Source organism: Anopheles funestus, chromosome 2RL, assembly GCF_943734845.2.
Source record: "Anopheles funestus chromosome 2RL, idAnoFuneDA-416_04, whole genome shotgun sequence".
NCBI classification, from domain to species: Eukaryota; Metazoa; Arthropoda; class Insecta; order Diptera; family Culicidae; genus Anopheles; species Anopheles funestus.
This window is the reverse complement of record NC_064598.1, coordinates 88,524,844-88,546,307: the sequence shown is the minus strand read 5'-3', so window position 1 is coordinate 88,546,307 and position 21,464 is coordinate 88,524,844. Positions and strand designations below refer to the sequence as shown.

Below are 21,464 nucleotides of genomic sequence, written 5' to 3'. Positions count from 1 at the left end.
ACCCTCCCTCTGTGTAGAAGCAACTCCATATTAACCTTGACACTTCTGGGTGCAAATGATGGTGACATGAGTGTGCGAAGTACCGATCAAGCAGCATGAAATGATGGTGCAATAAAATAGAAGTTTTTGCAAACAGAAAGCAACCATTTATTTAGCTTCATTAAAGCATTCGGTCGGAATCCGTGGTCAATCAATGCACTTAGACGATGCAATCCAAACCATTAGTGAGACACTGAAGGTGGCTAAAAGAAGAAAACGCACACAACTTCCCCCAATGCTTCTTAAAGTGTCTCAAAGAAACGGTCCATACTAGGCAACCCACAATCCTCTCTGTTTTTGAAAGGCAAATGGGGAAGAAGCAAAAAAAATAAAAGTTTGATATAAAATATAGCCGGCTCGTATCGCTTAATTATGCTAATTACCAGCCGCGAAAGATGTCGGCTGATATTGGGCCCGTTCGAAGCGGCGGCGTATCGAATGGTGTGCAAATGAGGCTTGGGTGATTCGTTTTTTTTCCGAATGAAGCACTCATTTTCATGAGACAAAAAAAGGAGTCCTTCGGTTGGTGCTTAAACGATTCGATTATTTATTTTGTATTTTTTTTCTGCTTGGTCCGCTATTAGGAATCGCCAGCTCCAGATTGGCAGATGGCAGATTAATGGAGCTTCCCTCATGCTTGAACCAATCGGTGACGCAAGTTGATCAATTGGCTCGATGGTTCATCGCTATCGATGACCCTTTCTTTTTTTTCTATCCTTTTGCTATCTGATGCTGTCGTTTTTTGGGGGGCTTCGACTAGCAAACCTTTTTCGTCCCAAAATGGATTTTTGGTGCGTTACTATTGAAGCGAATATCCAAGACATGAGCGCTTTTTCTAAATTCTTCGCATCGGATCCTCAAGTTTGGATGACGGGGATTCCTCATTTACCTTCTACTAACCCATCGCCAGCACAGCATCGATTACGCATGCTGTATTGGTCTAGTCAAACAGTCTGTCCACCGGAGATTCCCCACCCGGACAGGCTAAAGATACCTCCTCGAAGATGAGGTCTCGACGTACTCGTGATGCGCGGCACACAATATTTGAACTTGGCGGTCTTGAATGCTTTAATCTTCAACCGGACCCGGGCTCCGTTTTCCTGTTGTCTTCGTTAAAGTAAACACCGAGTACGCGGTGTCGAGTACGGCCGTCAGAGTGTCATACGCTTCACCATCCATCAAGACCGGCGCGCAGCAGAACGTACAAGCTCGGTTGGCTTGTAAGGGTGCTTTTTCGTTGAGTGTATTAAATAATTCCCTGCCTGACACAGATAGATAGAGACCCGGTCGTGTGACCGCGGTTGACGCTGACAAGAGATTTCGCTTAATATAGGTAAAAAAACAATGCCCGTACCTGACTACATACCGAAGGTGGTACGGACAACGGCTAAACAAAACACACAAAAAACGTCCTCAAGATGCTCCACCGTCAGCTTCTTGAGATGGAGCAAGTGCATCGATGGGGTGCATCGGTTTGCAGGGAAAGCGAGAGTTTAAGTTGAAGTGTTTAACGTAGACTAATATTGACCACTCGACTTACCGATGTCGCATCGTTTGTTCAGTTTCGAACTCCCCTGCTAGAAGAAGGATATGAAAAATCAATTAATATTCAATTCCCAAACCATTATTTTTACTCATTGTTTCCTTCACGCTGTGGGCATTTGTATATCCTTCTTCACTAAAAAAAACCTCCCCGTCATTGTCGGAGAAATCGTTTGTGTTGATGAACTGTTTGCGGATGATTTCAATTGCAAACACACTCGTCAATAACGCACTGAAAAAAGGTGGACAGTTTCTTCCTTTTTTTGTTGTTATTGCCTGGGTGTGTTCTTTTCCTAAAGACACGAAAAGCTACTCACTTACCACCCAGAGATGGGAGTTCGGACTCCCAAATGCCACACAATGTGCTGTGAATGACGCGCACAACGCTACTCCGCAGCGAGCCATCCTTTATGGCCGTACCGTTCGTAACAAAGTTTCAGATGAGGCTTTACGAAAAAAAAACACTTCACACTTCCGTACACGCCAAATTCCATCTCACTTTTGCAACTGTGTCAGTGTACCGATGGTGCCGTTTTTTTCTGCTCATCTAAAAAAAATCGATTTACTGCTAGCACATAAAATATAATCCTTTCGCGTTTTTTTCGCAACTCGCAGGAAAATCGAAAGTGGAAAATTGTAGCCTAAGCCGCTCACAGAGAGCCAATAGGATTTTGTTTTTATTTTTTTTTTGTTCTCGCTACATTTACTCTTCCATCGTCATGAAGCTGTAAAAGCGACTAAAGTGCCAACACTTTCACAGTAATTTTATGTTCGAGGATTTTTCTTTTTTTTTTTGTATGCGAACATTCCATCCGGACATTGTGAGACGGTTTTAATCAGCTTATAGGATGGATCGATCACAGTGTTCGATGATTCGGCGGGCAACTGTTTCGGTGGAATTTTGATAAATTTCAATCACCTCAACAATGTCGATGGTGTAAGCTTTTCAAATTCCGTTTAGAATGATACTGCTGGGTGAAGTCTGCTCCTTACGTGACGTACGAAGTTTTAATTTAATATCGCTTTTTATTTGGATGTTTCCAAACCAGAGAATTAGAATTAGGCATTAGAATTTCAATTAATTCATCAAAACAAAAGTTTTTGATGTTGTGTTGCAAATTTTATCTGTTTTATAAATATGTTAACTTAAATAAAATGAGTCAATCTTATGTTAATATATTAAAAACTGCAAACAAAAATAGTAGATAACAAACTTTTTTGAAGCTCCTGATTGTTTATATGCGTTTCTTGTATTGCTAATTGCCTACCTTACGGCGTCACCGGTTAATAGGAAATTAATTTAAAACATCGAACGCTTCGATAAACTTTTCCTTATCAATTGACGCTTCTTCTTTTCTGCACGTCGTTTCTATTCTACTGCTCATGAATATCAATCCCGCACATCCGGTCGTTCTGCCACGTTTCTTAAACGCTGCATAGGATAGGGTATAGGATCATCGTCGTCGCCGGTTGTCGATGATCGATAAAGATAACACACGAACGAAACCAGTTTCTTACCACCAGTTGGATGTGTTTTTGCCGTGGTATTTTGCACCCACCCTGGACTGGTTTCCGTTCTCTCGAATGTGTTTTTTTCCCTTCGTGATGCTTCTTCTTTTCGCACATCTTTCACCGCTCGTGACAGCTAGGGTTTGATCAACCATTTTCTAGGCGATCTTATCAGCCTTCCGTTTGAATTGCTTAAGTAAAAAAGCAATTAATGTTGATACTGTTCGTGGCTGTGTGTGTGCATGAAAGAGAGGATTTTTGTCTCTCTATCTCTCAGTATTTGCAAACAACTATTCCGGATGAAATACCCCCAGTTGAAGGCCCGTATCTGTCCCGCTGGGAGGGTGGTAATGAACGGGTGGATGGGTGGAGCATCCCCATCCCAACAGACTGATGCGATTAATATTTTTCCACCCCGTTGAGCATCGATTGCAGGGTGGAAGCTTACAATGTACCGCTTTGCTCGCGTTGAATATGAGTGGATGATGCTAATATTCCCGGATTGAGCTTCTTATTGAATATCCCTTTTTTGTCAAGTGGCATTACGGTTGATTGCGCACGGTGTTCGGTACTTTGTTGCAATGGATGGCAACACAAATGAAGCGGGCGTACGGCTGCGAAGGTTTGAGTAATCGCGATAGATACAAGCACGTTTGACAAATCGATTTCTACTGCCGTTGGCATGGAGGTGTTTAATTACAATTACAGCTTCTTGCAATTTCGTACCATGCGGTGGCAAATGTAGTAGTCATTACAAACAGGCTTTTAATATCTGTTTCCTACCATTTTGAATGTTTAAAACTGGTTTGAGGTTTAAGGGTTCGGAGAAATAATTTTAAATTCTTCAGGCGATTGTGGAGGGTCGCGAACATATAATTTAATTTCCTTAACACTTTTTTCCCTCTCATGATAAGATTAAATTTCATTAATTATGTTAACTTTAATTATTTACCACCACCGGTCTCCCCCATTGAGCTGATAATCCAAACTGAACCGAAAATAAAATCCATCGCGTTGTCACTTCCAGCAAACACACCGTTAATGTGCTGTGCTTTCATGTGGCAACTTTCCAAGTACGTACATCACTGCATCCCGTTAACGAAAAATGCCGGCTCCCGGAAGCAGGCTGCAAAACTGCTGTCGAACGCTTGTTTTATATGCACGAACTGGTGCACACACGTTGCCAACACGTTGCCATTTCGTTGACCGGTCGAGCAGAAGCCAAACATGGGTGCCGGATTTTCAGCTGCACCTTTGTACGAGATTGAAATGGATGAGAGCATAAAATAAATTATTTCACATTGAGCCTACATAAATGAATGATAAACACTCATGTTTGATGAAATTTCGTATTTCCAATCGATTGTTTTTATTTGTGCTTCCTTCAACAGGTCTAATTCTCTGTAACCGGACCACTTCAGCTATTAATTCTTTTTCGCCTTTTTGTCTGCCATCCATCATCCGGCAATGGTACAACGATTTGATGCGGAAAATCCATAATCTGTCATCAATTAAATATCTGGCGTGTCCATTTGAAAATGGTGAATAATTAATATACCATTAGTCGATCACATTCTGGCCAGCTTACAATTTTGTAGTTCGCACAAATAATTAAGAAGCATTACGCGGAAAATGGAAGCGAGCCATTAATGGCGGCGCTCCAACACTTTGTCCGCTACCGGGTTTTCGAGGTAGAGAATAATTTTAACCGGTTCAATGCTTTAAAAGATAGTTGGGTAAATTAGGTACCTATAATTTTATTACCTATTTTAAATGTAATTAAAAATCACAATATGTAGAAAAACGCCACACTTTCAAAAAAGCACACGGAAATATACACAATCATCCAGCTCAATTTGTATGTTTAATTTTGTGCTTCGTTACCCACGATGAAATGGCAGTTAAAATCACCATTGTTACATACTGTGCGCCAAACAGGTGCATAAAACACCCGACAAAACCAACATGCGAAAAACCGCATTACCATAGTGACGGTACGTTTTGATACGAACCGCCTGCATGTAGGCAATCCGGCGGCAACGCACACACACAAAAATGGACACACATTTTAGGAAGCTTTCAACTGAAACGTTGAACAACCCCCAAAAACCATCCCCTGGGTGTTGTTTAAAAGTGACCTTTGGCTAACATAAAGGATCTCATCTCCCTGTCCGGTTGCGGGAATTTTGAATTTCTCGTAAACCGGAACAATAACTGGCAGGCCTAAAAATGCATTAAACATGGTGGTCCTTTGCTTCCAGTTTTTCCCGAAAATGCCTAGTGGAGCATGTATGCCTCTCGGGACACGTTCACACATTTGGAGCACACACACACACACACATTGTGCTGTCCAGCATACAATGGGGAAGCTGCCGGTTCTGCACTGTCCGCAGCATGGATGTGTTTAAATCTTTTCCCAGAAACACTTACGCGACACTAACGACGGTGCAACGGTACCCTTTGTTGGTGGTCCCCGGTGGACTCATCCATCACGGCGTCAGAAGTCAGAAGGAATGCTACCGCTAATTAAGCTACTAAGTAATGTTCTAACCAACGTGGAACGGAGCTCATCCATAGGCACCATTTCACATGAAATGGATTATCCGGGGGCCGTTGCAGTTTCGCTTCTTGTTACGGACGCGACAAAATTCACAAGCGTACGCGTAAGAAAATTCGATCTATCGTAAGAAAGAAAAAGATTCACTTTCACCAGGCAGGAGGCATGCAAGATTAATCAATAGCTGGCATTGAAAAATGTTACATAGGGTTTGGATTAGACCAAAATAGATAAGAACATTGGAAAGGTTTGTTCTACGGCAATTAAATCACGCGTTGCGTAGGTCAAGCGAAGGAGGTCTAAAATGGAAAATAGAATAACCGACTCGAGTGCGTTCAACTCAGGGTAAGGAACGCATGTGCAGCACAATGACCTGCTTTCAATAGCATAAACATTTAATAACTAAAAAGGTTTAGGATAGAGCACCAAAACAGAACTTAGCCATGTGTTTATTTAGGATGAAACCAAAAGAAAATAGGGAAAGATCAACGCGATCTAACGCCACCGCGTTGCGGTAGGCAAGCAAGTAATAAACACATCACAAGGATTGGCTTGTTCGAGCCTTGATATTTTAAACAATCGACTACCCGAAATAGTTAGGCATAGGGCATCTCGCAATGCTAATATCGGTAAGGCTCCGACGCGAGTAAAACGGCATCCATCTACGAACGAGAGGAAAACAAATAGCGATAAGCGCCATACGCCCGCAAGCCGTAGCATATGGCAGGCAATAATAAACTTGCACTTGATCCTTAAAACAATTCCATCGGGTAGCCGCTTGCATCTGAGTAACGTACGCACAGTAGCGGTAAGGAAACACGCGCCTATGCGCTCGGTGCAATTAACTAAACAAGGCCGAATCGGATCGCATTACAGAATCCTAAACTAACATTAGGAGGTAAACTAGGAATTTACCCTTACGTTCTTGAAACTAACACACACTTACTGCGTGTAGAATAAGAACTAATACCATTAAACTTTGTTAGTATATAAGCTGGATAATTTTCAATAAAACTTCACTTGTTATCCGAACTTGGAACCTACGAGTCTTTTCTGTAGGCGATTCGAGCGGCACTCCACATTAGGAATTGATATTGAGTTTTCAATACACAGCCTACTGTCAGAACTGCTCAATCGCCGATCTACGGAAAATAGCCTATCAACGGCAAAAGAAACTTGCGCAAGAAGTTTCCAGTTGACTATCCTTCGCGTAGTCAACTTAATACGGCGGACCGTAGTCCGATTTGTTCCCGTCAGCAACAAATGGTGGCTCCAGAGAGGAGTTTGCAATAGCTTGCGCGAAATTGCATTCTCTGTGACCGAATCACGTAAGAAAGGTGTGCTGTCGCCAAAAGAACAGCAATATAGTTCTGTGTATCAAGTGACTAGTGAAGACGGCTAAAAAGTGATTAAGCGTCGCAACAATCTAAGTCAGTAGAAGAGCAGAACTTTCAGTAAGGCAGTTACAAGTGACGTTAAAACTGATGGTGAAAAATTGATAAGAAGTTTTCAGTTATTTAGTTACTAAACGAACGAAAGAAATCGTTCATAAACACTATACTTAAACTTCTACTATCGTGAAAAGTGAGTAATATACGGGCAAAGGTGTCAAGTTCAGACTCAGCATTCGCGGTTTTATCATTCACCATCACACAACGATTCCAGCCGGGGCATCAAAGGAAGGTAAAAAACGATCCGATAAAAGAGGGTAAGTAAAACCATCCTTATTAATAAGCACGGCAAGGAAATCATTGATTCGTCCAAAATGCCTTACAAATTCACAACAAATACAAACGGCAGGTGCCGACTTTGTTATAAGGTGGATACCTCTGAAGAAACAATGGTCACATGTTCGGAGTGTGACCGATGGTTTCACCTGGAATGTGTCAAATTGACACAGAAACCATTGCCAGAGGAATGCTGGCTATGTGGCAAGTGCCAACAGATTAAGAACGAGCTTAATCGACAAAAGGGTGAGATCAAGACTTTCGCAGAAAGCGAAATAAATAACCCAGAAGGAAGTTTGGGGAAGAAACAAAGCTTCGAAGAAATTGTATCACAAATAATAGTTAGCCAACAACAGCAAACGAAGGAGTTCGTTAAGCTACTGGCAACTAACGGTGGTGAATCCACCCAGATAGGGATCCTGATCAAGAGACAGGCCTTGATGCAATTACCCAAATTCGATGGCAACCCTAAGGAATGGCCCAACTTCAAGAAAACGTTTGACGACACGTCCAAAGAAGGACAATTTTCTAACCTAGAAAACTTGAATCGTCTCAAACAGGTTTTACAAGGAACAGCTTATAAAAGTGTTCAACAATTGATGATGGAGGCCGAAAATGTTCCCGAGATAATAAAACGTTTAAATGAGACTTTCGGGAGACCAGATTTAGTATACCTGGAGTTGCTAAACGATCTTCAAAAAATACGAAAGGAATCTAAAAACGTGGTCTCGGAAATGACGAGTGCTTTGGAGAACCTCGTCAAAATTGTACACCTGATGGAAAGACCGACATACCTAAATGACCATAGATTAGTTATGGATTTAACGGCCAAGTTACCGCATCACATTCAAGTGAAAAGAGCGGAACATATGGCGGCTGCATCGTCATCACTAGACGTGCAGAACTTAGAAGAATTATGTCGGTGGCTCAAACCCTACGCCAAGACGGCGGAAATGATGAGCACGATTAGTCTTCATACTCAAAAGGGGCATGTTAATTTACATGATCAGGGTACTTCGCAGAAACAAGCCTCAATTCAAAAAGGAAAAGTTGTCAAACAGGCTAAAAAGATAACTAAAGGTTGTCTAATATGTAGCAAGCCGCATAAGACGGTTAAATGCTTCGCACTGGTAAAGCGAATTCCATCACAGCGAGGGAAAATAGCAAATGAAAATCAATTGTGTTTTGGATGCTTGACATCAAACAAACATACAATCAAGGATTGTAGATTCGCTAAGCCATGTGGAATCACCGGGTGCAAGGATAAGCATCACAAGATGCTTCATGTAAGACAAGTTGTTCCAATCCAACCGGAGCAGATAAATAACCACCACGAGGTGGAAGGAACATGTGAAACTTACTATCAAATATTACCGGTAAGATTGATTAATGGAAATAAATCCATTAATACTTATGCATTTTTGGACCCTGGATCATCATTGACAATGATAGATGCGAATGTCGCTCGACAATTGAATTTAACCGGGCCAAAAACACCGCTTCAGCTCACATGGGCACAAGGCATAGAAACGGTTCATGAAGCTAGCCAAAAAGTCCAATTGGTCATCAAAGGTGCAACGAAAAGAGGTTTTCGTTTAAAGGACGTAAGAACAATTAGAGAATTAAAATTGCCAGTCCAATCGCTATGTTACGATGAGATGAGTCAGAAATATCGCCACTTAAAAAAGTTACCAATTGAAAGTTTTGAAAACGTTCGTCCAACAATTTTGATAGGACTGAACAATAATCATTTATTAATGGGGATTAAACATCGATATGGCAAACCTGAAGAACCAATTGGAATGAAAACAAGACTAGGTTGGTTAGTCTATGGGAAATTAGGTAGCAATGAATTGTTACAGCAAGATCACGCCATGATAGTCCAAGAAAAAGATAGCATGCGTGAAACGATGCATAAAGACGGACAGATAAGATCCGCTCAAGTAAAAACTGCAATAGGTACATACTGCAGACCCGCTACTGGGATAGCGTTTTTGGGCGCTTATAACGAAAAAGAGGTTATAAAGCAAGAAGGTAAGGAGTCGAAAAAAGAATCGATTTCATTAGATAAAAATATCAATGGGGTCCACGCAGAAGACACTATCACAGAAAAAAGTGATCAATTGCCAATAAAGCGTAAGGTAAAGAAACATCAAATAAAACCTTGCGCAAGGAACGCTAAGATCCTAAGGGCTAACACAAAAGATGTCACGGCTGCAAAGGAAGCAAACGAGCGTTTAAAAATATACCAATCGAATACTGCTAATACTCGTTGGGGAAAATATAATACGTGGAACCTGGTAATAATGATGTTGCTTTTCATTTCAGCAAGAGCCTTCGGGAGTCCGGCAAACGGTCTAATTGCATATGACTGTGCAAACGATAATATCAACATAACGAGTTATTCGCTCACAAAAGTAGCTTCTTGTATGCCTCAATTCAAGAATATAACAACAGTAGAGACCAGAATACAAGTATTACAAAGAAGTCCAAAGACAGTAACTCACGTTCACCAATGTAAGGTAATAATCAAGAGAACGATTAAGCATTGCGGAGCTTGGTCTCACACATCAGAATATGAAAAAGGGTTTGCATATATTATAAAGGAATTCACCCCAGGAGCATGTAAACATGACCAAACGTTAGGTGAGGTTTCACTCTCTCTCAATCACAAGGTTAGGGAAGTACGACGCAATCAAACTACAAGAGGGCAAACGTTAGTCATCGGCAGTGTCAAGGGCTCAGCGTGCGTCGGAGGACTCTACACGACGCCATCTGGTAGATGGGAAAACGCGTTGGTGTATTACGAGTACGAGATCAGCATGTTCGACTATACGGCAACGGTTGACATCGAAGAAGACCAAATAATACTGCGAAATGGCGTTGTATGTCCGTATAGTGTTGGTTGGTGTTTGGATTCCGAGTACGGTTACCTCACCTGGGAGGTAAATCATCAAAAACTGTGCGAGAGAACTGAGTTCGAAATCATCTACGAGGGTACGGTCAACAAGACGTTCGGCAACGACGGGATTGCTAATACGAATGCTGTGTATACCTTACTGACAAACGAGCAAATGTTTTCCATAAGGGCTCGCGATGTGAAGCAAATCTGCGGCTTCAACAGCTATAAAACGGACCATCCGAGGATATTCATACTTGAGTTAAACGGTTATCAATCGCCGTTTAAACGCAAGGCGGTAAATGGGAGAAACCTGGATCTCTTTACCTACTTCAACTCCAAAATAACTTTAGTGGAAAGTTACCTCGGGCAAAAGCTGAACGACGTCTACACAACGGTGATGACGGAATTGTGCAAAGTCGACAAGGCGCTTCTAGAAACAAAGCTAACGCTAGCTCGTCTGAATCCTAGCGAATTCGTTTCTAATTTGATTAAACGACCTGGGCACACGGCGGTAGTTGCCGCAGAAATATTGTACATCATTGAATGCAAACCGGTGTTCGTCACCTATGAGAAAAGAGATGAATGCTATCAGGAAGTTCCGGTAAAATACAACAATCGCTCGATGTTCATAGCGCCAGTAACTAGAATGTTACAACTGAAAGGCACCCAAATAGTTTGCTCGCCAATTCTTCCCGCGAAATTCAACATCGGAGGAAGATGGTATACAACAGATCAAGGGCTACGAGAGACGACGGCACCGCAAGAGTTAACGACAGACATCATAACAAGCTGGTCCTACACTCCACTACCAAGTTTGATGAAAAGTGGTGTATATGACTATGAAAGTCTACAACAAATGAAGGACATGGTGTATGAACAAAGCAATAAGAGGATCGCCTCTTCGATCATACACAAGATGATATCTGGTCAGCATCCAAACCTTCAAGGCTTCACGTTTGATACTCTAATTCCTGAGAATATCATTCACGGCGCGTTCGATAAATACTGGTCTAAGTTCGTATCATGGTCAACGTGGCTGGGCAACGTCACGTCTACGGCAATTGGCATCTACATGTTCACTCGAGTCGTTAAATTCATCATTGACACCGTAATTCATGGTAGAATCCTGTACGACATCTATGGCATCGGCTGGCAGCTCTTAGCCGCATTTTGGGATTCGTTGACGAATCTGTTATCGCATCGAAACCATATGATGAAAAAGCGATATGAAAACGAATCACCAGAAGTCGTCACAATCAACGAGAACGACGAAGAAGAAACTCAGGTACCACGTCTTCCAAACACCAAAACCAAACTATACCCCAACATATGCGCCATCGATAGTCCTCAATAGCAGCGTCATCATAGCAACGACATCCTACAAGTATGCCCACTCTTCAACTCATCAGCTAAAGCAGCAACATGCGTCCAATTCAGGTATCAATTCAATAAGAGTGAAACTAAGTAGGAATAATGTCGCGAAATTTGGTAAAACTAACAGGTAGTTTTACCAGGGGTGGAATGTTACGGACGCGACAAAATTCACAAGCGTACGCGTAAGAAAATTCGATCTATCGTAAGAAAGAAAAAGATTCACTTTCACCAGGCAGGAGGCATGCAAGATTAATCAATAGCTGGCATTGAAAAATGTTACATAGGGTTTGGATTAGACCAAAATAGATAAGAACATTGGAAAGGTTTGTTCTACGGCAATTAAATCACGCGTTGCGTAGGTCAAGCGAAGGAGGTCTAAAATGGAAAATAGAATAACCGACTCGAGTGCGTTCAACTCAGGGTAAGGAACGCATGTGCAGCACAATGACCTGCTTTCAATAGCATAAACATTTAATAACTAAAAAGGTTTAGGATAGAGCACCAAAACAGAACTTAGCCATGTGTTTATTTAGGATGAAACCAAAAGAAAATAGGGAAAGATCAACGCGATCTAACGCCACCGCGTTGCGGTAGGCAAGCAAGTAATAAACACATCACAAGGATTGGCTTGTTCGAGCCTTGATATTTTAAACAATCGACTACCCGAAATAGTTAGGCATAGGGCATCTCGCAATGCTAATATCGGTAAGGCTCCGACGCGAGTAAAACGGCATCCATCTACGAACGAGAGGAAAACAAATAGCGATAAGCGCCATACGCCCGCAAGCCGTAGCATATGGCAGGCAATAATAAACTTGCACTTGATCCTTAAAACAATTCCATCGGGTAGCCGCTTGCATCTGAGTAACGTACGCACAGTAGCGGTAAGGAAACACGCGCCTATGCGCTCGGTGCAATTAACTAAACAAGGCCGAATCGGATCGCATTACAGAATCCTAAACTAACATTAGGAGGTAAACTAGGAATTTACCCTTACGTTCTTGAAACTAACACACACTTACTGCGTGTAGAATAAGAACTAATACCATTAAACTTTGTTAGTATATAAGCTGGATAATTTTCAATAAAACTTCACTTGTTATCCGAACTTGGAACCTACGAGTCTTTTCTGTAGGCGATTCGAGCGGCACTCCACATTAGGAATTGATATTGAGTTTTCAATACACAGCCTACTGTCAGAACTGCTCAATCGCCGATCTACGGAAAATAGCCTATCAACGGCAAAAGAAACTTGCGCAAGAAGTTTCCAGTTGACTATCCTTCGCGTAGTCAACTTAATACGGCGGACCGTAGTCCGATTTGTTCCCGTCAGCAACACTTCTCGTGACGTTTATTTTATGATCTTCCGGCGGGAAGCCGTCAGCAGTTGGCAGACGATTCATGGCGAAAACCCTTTTCCGCACTCCGAAGATGATGCTGATTATGGTGTGTTATTATCATAATTCCTAAATCATCCACCTTAAAAACCGGCACAGCGAGATCGTCACCGCTGTAATTTTCACTAATGAGACAGCCTGGAATCGTCCATTTTGTCTGGTGTTCTTTTTTTTGCTAGTCCAACCAAAAAACACAACAAACAATAAAAAAAACCTGTAAAATAAACCCAAGTGTAAAAGTGTCGAAAAGTGGACCCAGACCAAGCGGTGGGAAAATGGACACGAGTGGTTTTGTGCTTCTGTCGTAAATTACCCAATAAATTATGCCACCATGGTTCGGTGCGATAGTTTTGCACTGGCCGCCACTGTACGATGGAGCGGAAGTGCTTTTGTGCATCCATGGACGGTTAAAGCCGTCTTACGGGTAGCTAAATCACCACTCCTTACCACTGTCAACATTCATCATGAGATGAGCATGTTCCTCGGAATGTGGTTCACTACAAAGTGATTTTTCACCAACGTTTCAACATCATTTCTGTGTGAAATGTGTTCGCTCTTTGAATTCACGTTGACTGCAACATTGTTGAGATGCTGGTTCACAACATGCAAGGCACAAAATTTACTACGCTGCTGCATCACGAATCGATACGCATGCCACGCGCCAGTTCCGACCGAGAGCATCAATATTTGCTATTCATTAATTCAATATCGATGGTTGACGCTATCCGCAACGGATGTTTCGTTCCTACGTTTTTTTTCTCTCTCTCTCTTTTCTTATCAGATCACTTACCGCTCCGATTCCGAGTCGACAAGTACCCGGCAAGTAGGAATCGGGTACATGCACTTCAAACAGTACACAGTTTCTAGCGAAGTCAAGGCAACCACCGTACACGGTAAACCATCTCCCTTAGCAAACCAGTCAACTGTATCGTGCAATCTTTTTGCCATCATTTGCCTTCCCATCCTCGTAACCCGTCGGGTCGGAAGTGGAATCAATCCTTTCGAATTGGTTTCTCACTCCTCGCTCTTATGTATAGCAAGTTGTAGCAAAAGAAAATCTGGGAGGTACGCCCAAATAGGGGGTGGAAAAAAGTCCCTCCTTTCCCGTGCTTGTGATTGTTTTTCCATTTCGCTTCATGGAAAACCTCAAGCAAACGACTTCTTCCACTTTCACAGTCGACTGCATGCCGCTGTCGGTAAACCGTGTCTTCCAACAACCACAGCACCAGATTTGCCTCCGTATGATAGTGTGCTTGGGTATCGGTATCGTGTTACGATACCATTTAGTGCAAGGAACAACCGCAGTAGCACGCAAAACAAAAATCCCCCCCTTTTGGAGCCGCCATCTTGCGGGAAGGGTTCAAATGGTTGCCCGCTGACATGAGCGAACCGCGGTACGTTTCCTAGATCTTCTTGGTTTGCTTATTGACTACCGGGAAAAACCGAGCAGATAAAGTCGGCTACTTACCGCAGTCCATGATGCGATGGCTCGATGGAAGCACACTAAAGAGGGGGAACCGGTATCGAAAATGTTCTGTAATGGCAGCTCGACACAATCGAATTATTCGATATGCCCGCTGGTGAGACATTCGTCTACATTTCATTTACCAAGTTCGGTGCTGTGTAGAAACTTTCTCGAGATAGGTTCCTTCCAAGATCTCTAAGCAATCGTGTGATGCTGGAAGTCGTGTACGGGCGGGATGATGAATTGGTGATGACATGAGACATCAATTCATGCTTAGATGGAACTGTTTTACCATCATATCTTTGTTGGTTACAATAAACAGCCAAATACGGCTAGATTCTGATGTATTGCAACCCGAGGGAGTCAGATATATTGATAGAAACGAGGTTCTTTCAATACAATTTATGAGAACTGATAATAATTCAAAAATAAAGAAACTAAACTTTGGATATTATAATGAAAAGATTCCTGGTATTCATTACCTTTGTACCTTCTACAGTTTTCAGTTTTTTGCTAATGACTCACTGATTCAAACGTATCAACTTTCAACGACACAATACAGTACGGCCTTTCACTGGCCAGACAATAACAAGGGTTCGACACGTTCCAAATATAGTCACAAATGCCTCGAGGTCACCCAAATTCGACCCTTGCGTAACATGACCCGTACCGGTACTGATGTTCCTCTCTTCTCAATTCCTTCGTTTCAGATACATCCACTCGAAGGAAAAGCCATTCAAATGCACCGAATGCGGCAAAGGTTTCTGCCAGTCGCGGACGCTCGCCGTACACAAGATCCTGCATATGGAGGAATCACCCCACAAGTGTCCAGTGTGCAATCGGAGCTTCAATCAGCGTTCCAACCTGAAAACACACTTGCTCACCCACACGGATCACAAGCCGTACGAGTGCAACTCGTGCGGGAAAGTCTTCCGCCGGAACTGTGACCTACGACGCCATGCACTGACGCACACGGTTGGGGACGTCCCGTCGGAAGCGCTCGATGTTGGGGTGGATGATGACGGTCATCAGCTGAGCGGGGATGAAGATGAGTCGGTACTGGAGGTGGACTCACCCGTACACTCACCGGCGGGACGGCATCGATCGGTATCGCCACCGCTCGATATGCCAGTGTCGGCGGAACTTGACGATGATGAGCGGGAAGATGACGAACGGCGACCGGAACTGAATAAACGTCGAGCCGTACACGACGACGAGGAAGACGAGGATGACGACGAGGAAGAGGATGACCTGATCAGTGTGGCGGGACATGAACCCGATCCAACGCCGGTTGTACAGTGTCACCATGAACGACCGATGGGTTCAAAGAGTCCGTACACGATGCGTCCACAGTACGATCACGGTAGTCGCTCTTCGATGTCTTCCCAATCTTCACAGCATTCCAGCTCGATGCATCCCTCAGTACATGGGGAAGATTCGCGCGACAGTGGACCACTCACGATGCCACATCCATCCACACACGCACCAGATGTTTTCGTTCCGATGCTTCATGTAAGACGTGATCTCCACCACAAGATGGGACTGATCGGACGTGCGTCAGCCACCATCACGAGTGGATCTAGTGGAGGACTTCTGGACAATGGGGCCAGTTTTCTCAGTCACATTCCACTACGTAAACGCGCCATGGGCCCTGACGGTGAACCTCATCCAATAATGGGCCGCAGTTTGCATATGGCTCCTAATGGTCGTGGACATCACAAGAGTCACCTGGTGGAGGATGTACACTCCGGACCACCGGACTCACCGCACCGTGAACCAATGCCTCTCATGTCTCCCTCCGTACCGGCTGCCTCTCCGGTGCTGCTTTCACCCCATCTTCCGCCGGGTCTTGCGCTGCCACCGCCACCACCTCCACCCGCCGTACCCAGCTCGATGGCGGTACCAATCAATCTGGCAAACCTTTCGAACCTCCCCGTCGTGTTGCCACCAGCACCAACTTCGTCGAGTTCATTATCGGGCAGCGGAGTTGGTAACACTTCAGCAGCCTCACCACACCACCATCATCCGGCAGTTATAGCATCGCAAGTGACAACCTCCAGTACATCGAAAAGTGGTGCATCAGCCACTGCTTCTCCGTCCGCAACGAGCACAGCACCTCAGGTAGTGGCACCACCACAACAACCACCACGCAAAACGGGCTTCAGTATAGAGGACATCATGCGTCGCTAGTGCCCTACAGTACTAGTGTCACCGGTGACGAACAGTACAAAATGGAAAAACTTCTGCTTCCGAAGACGCGTGGTACAAGTATGCATCTCTCCTAGTATAGATCCATCGGTTCGACACCAAGTGTCGAGGCCGGTTTCTTCTTCTCATGTGAATGTGTTTCCAAGAGCGGTAGACAGCATTAGAACAACTTTTCCCAACTAAGTGCTGGTAGGTTATGTTACAGCTAAGCTAAGCTAGAGAGGTAATCCCAACAGTGCCTTTACATGATGATCTGCAGTATATAGTGTGTAGCTAGATGAGCAAAACGGTGGTATGGCCGTGTTTTACTTCCAGTAACATATAAGTATTTCGAATAGATAAACATTAGGGAAGTTCTTCCAAGATACGGTAATCTGATAGGTTATGTACAGGTGAGTCTCGCACTTAAGAACCCAGTTCCAGAGGATAAGCTAAGAAAATCTGATTCGGTAGTGATTCTCTCACATCCGGTTCCCGGTAGTTCAGTTCCGGGGCTTGATAGCGTGGCCAACGTAGAGCCAAAATGGCAGTTGTTAGTGATATATTACAATGTAAGTACGACGTCGAAGTAGAAACCTGATCCGGTACCGAAACCGTTCAGCAAACGCCTCCTTATGCCCCGCGGGGTAGTTTAGATTTCAGTTACTGACCTGTTTATGGTCGGTTTACAACAGTTCGGGTTTAGTATGCATTTAAAGCTAACCATAAACACACACACCGAATGTCTGAATGATGGAGCCATATTCAATGTCCCTTTTAGGGGTGCTGTACAGAGGCCCATCTTGTCATTTACTATGTAGAAGTATATAGAGGTTATCATATGTCAGGAACTGTTATGTAGCCAGGAATAACGATAAACAATCCTAATGTAAGTTATTTTGTGATTCGCTCGAACATGTAAAATACCCTTTGACTCGTGCGCTCATTTGGAGCTTTTAACTAGACTTTATAAGGAATGTAGATCATCCGAATGATTACGCGGCGCAAGATGGAGAGAGTCCACAAATCGTACAATCATTTTCATTAACTGTATTATGTTTTATCTTTCCCCTCAATGTCTTGAAGCGATCGAAATAAAGGAAAACATGATTTTTCAAAACGTAACAATTACTATTTATTAATACGTCTCTTCAAAACACCTAATGCACTGGAAAGAAAATTATCATCCCCTGTCTTTTGAGCCTTCGGTTCCATCGTTTGCTGCAGTCCGGTGCTTCGAGCAACACTAATGGATTAGAACGGAACCATTTCATTAGAGCTATTGTTTGTGAGAACCTGCGCCATCACAGTGATGGTGGATCGTATGATGATCCCCATTAAGGTAAAAGACGATCGGTCGTTTCTTCATTTGCGTGATGTCTAATTAGTTCTGGAAAGAATTGCAAAATTCAACCATATCATTAGCGCAGTTAGGCGAGAATGCCGTGAGACCAGACACTGGTTCGACCAGCTAGCCGTTGGGGATTTCTTGCAGATCCTTTTTTTTTCTTCCACATAACACATCGCGTGTAGCAGATATCGGACGGATAACAACCGGCGAAAATTGAGTCCCGAGCATGGAGAGCGAATTGAACGGTGAACCTGGAACACAAAAAAGGCTTACAAAAGCAGCAAACCAACAGAAAAAACAACAACAGGGATAAAAACAAAGCAGCAAAAAATGGTTCTTATGTGAAAAACCTTGAAGATGAAATGAAACAACCAAACACAAGAAGATACATGAAAACAGAAAGGAAAACAAGTTTGATAGCAAGACGAAAAAAAACCCCATCGATAGGTAGGAAGAAGTTTTGATAAGCAGCGAGAAAAAAAGACGAACATAGCATCGAAAAAACAAACAAAAAATAAACAGTTCGCATAGGGAGGGGGCGAAAGCGTGGGGTGTCCGACATACAATTCCACGAACCGTTTGCAGTCGAAAAGAAAAGCTAAGGAAGTAACCCATAAGTCCTAACAGATAATCCGATTATGGCAATAAAGTTTAAATAGAGAGAAAGAGGTGAACAGAAAAGAATGGTAAAAAGGAACCTCCGCTAAGGAAGTCTGACCGAAGGATTTAAAAAATAAAAGCACAAGGCATACGAAAAGCAAACACGGCGAGAAGATTCCCATTGAACACACAAGCCATCAGAGGGAAGGAAACAACAATAACAACAAAAAATATCAACCTCAGCTCCAAATCCAAACGATCCGGGTATTTCGACCTGGGCCAAACAACACGGTACAAGAATGTACCCGGGAATGGTGACTGCGACGACCATGCGGTACGATGTCCGCAACTTTTGTCGCCTAAACGTGACATCGAGGTCATTTTTCTTGTCATCTCGTGTTTCAGACGGTGCCCATGGGGTTCGCTTCTTTCCTTGGTTCTCTCAATGGGATGGAGAGAAAAAAAAAACATTTCGTTACGAAAGGAAAGAAAAACGTCTAACGACATGCGGCATTCTCGTTGTGGTGGCCAAGATTTCGGGGTATGTTACCGAAAGCAACTCATCGATTGTCTGAGGTGTCGATAGTTTTGGGAAGAACAAACTTCTAACAAGTTTGTCATTCTTTCTTTCTTTTTTTTTTGTAACAATTTACCATTTCCTGGACTGGAGTTCTTAAAGGATTAAAACGTTGGAAGAACAAAGGACTCATAATTTAAATGTCTATTTCTTTTTGGGGACGTTTAGTGCTCCAAGGTATTCATGGTTAATTATTTATGGAATGTTGTGTTTGCTGGTGATCATTCAAATTCGCTTCGCATCATTTCCTGAAGGTTGGAAGTTGTTAAGTTTTGTTCCATTCCAGAACTACACTCTCATATTTACTCGGAAGATCACGTCTGAAACTGTTCAGATCTAAGTGGTCAACGAAATACACTTCTTATTCAAAATTAATTTTGAAGACCATGTAATCTGGGATTCGCGGGATGGCTTTAAAGTCTGCGTACGATTAAAGATCTTCTAAACAAAAATAGTATTGTAGTGTGCCAAGCTGTATTTCTTCGTTACTTCAACAAAATGCTTCCTCAAACTAGATCCTTAGAGGAATTCACATTCTTATTATATCCTGAGAGTTCATACTTGTTTCGTTTAGCCGTACAATCAGTGGTACTACGGATATTGATTCTTGATTCAAATCTTTAAGGCAGAGTTTGTTTTTTACAGTAACGATATCATCTCAATCGATTGACTTGGTTCTGTGTTTAGTCGTTCGTTGCTTGAGGATTGTGAGCAAGGACACACTATACGGATAGACGGGACAGGTTAAACACTCCAACAAGAAGTTCCACACCATGATATCTCCATAATTTCTGTCTCATATTATTGCAGCATAGAAAACACATTCCAAATTACAAGCTACACACTGTAATGCTTACCATTATTGTTGTACCTTTAACTATCGTAAACCTCAACTTTTCACGCGAGTATGGCTTGGTATGTCACTCCGCATTATTCGGTCGATATATTTTTACGACATACCTTTTCAATCTCCTTACCGAGACAAAATTGAAACATTCATTCACTCGCTCACATGCTAACCAAAATAGTCCCAATGCCCAACTCCACCAACCACAGCTACAGCTGGCAAAGGATGACACGCGAAGTAACCCAAACAGACACTCACCATTAGGAAAGATAAAGCAGAACACACTTGCTTCACATGTCCCAAATACCACAATTCCACCCACCCAGAGGGCATAATCAAAATTTACTACAATCACTAAACAATCGCAAGACGCAAGAAGTGAAAAGCCGCAGTCATCCAAAAACCCAAAAATGTCAGCACCGAGGCTCGTAATCGTTTTTCAACATTTTCATTAAATTTTATGCATCTGCTTGCTGTCGGTGCTGACGATGCTTGCCTGCATTGCATTGTTTTTTTGCGTGTGCGTATGTGCTAACGACTGTATCGCCGGAGGACATTTTAATGCATGCTTCTTCCCTACCGTGCCAACAGTTGACATCTTGATTTTTGCTGCCTACGGAATTTCGCTTCCGTTTCGTGTACACCTCATCGAAGCGTTACCATGACGGAGGAACGTTCCCATCTCGCCGACACGAGGATAGATGTACCGAAACGGAAACGGACCGTTTTAATGTCACTGCAACGTGGCCGTGCGTGTTGGCGTTTAATGGCTAATTAGTGCCAGAGCTTAATGCAACTGATCGTTGTCGTGCGTTTCGATTCCACGTGCACTTCATGCACGGTCGGTGTAAAGGAGGTGGATCCCGATGCCCGACAGCACGGCAGCTTAACTGCTTACTGATTTATGGAAATGAATAGCCGGACGGTATTGCATCGGACGCATCGATGCGTGGCTATTTGCAGTGAACGGCGAGTGAACTTGTGGCGAGTGATGCTTTCACAGCCATTCACTCAGCCCATTCCCGGCTACAGCCAACGCACCTGAACGACCGCCAGGGTGTACCGCACTACTTTGAAAAACCAACACAACCATTCTTAAGCGCAAATATTGTGCTGCATAATCAACGCTGCACTACACCCCTGCATGGAACTATGTTCGGGGTATGCATTCGAGGTCACTTTCATTAGCTCGGGAATAGGTTTACGCTCCATCGAGACACAATTAGCACCTCCAGTATTGGACCCATGTACAATCCAGCATCCCACCGCAGGACAAAAGGCTCCGAGGTCGATGTTGGCTTTTAAAAGGACTGTAAATGGTGTTGTAGCCCTCTCGGGACAACGGCCATCGTGCACCGCAATAACCATTTCGAGCGATGCGCATCGATGC

General features: G+C 43.2%; 1 protein-coding gene across 1 annotated transcript in view; it reads left to right on the top strand.

The window, feature by feature from the left end:
- LOC125762883 (protein bowel) overlaps window positions 1-17,827 on the top strand; it is a 49,674-nt gene extending 31,847 nt beyond the window's left edge. Inside the window, exon 3 of the mRNA XM_049425476.1 lies at window positions 15,223-17,827. Within this exon, the coding sequence (XP_049281433.1) occupies window positions 15,223-16,702 (1,480 nt within the window). The 3' untranslated portion in view covers window positions 16,703-17,827. The remainder of the gene's footprint in view (window positions 1-15,222) is intronic.
- The last annotated feature ends 3,637 nt before the right edge of the window (window positions 17,828-21,464 follow it).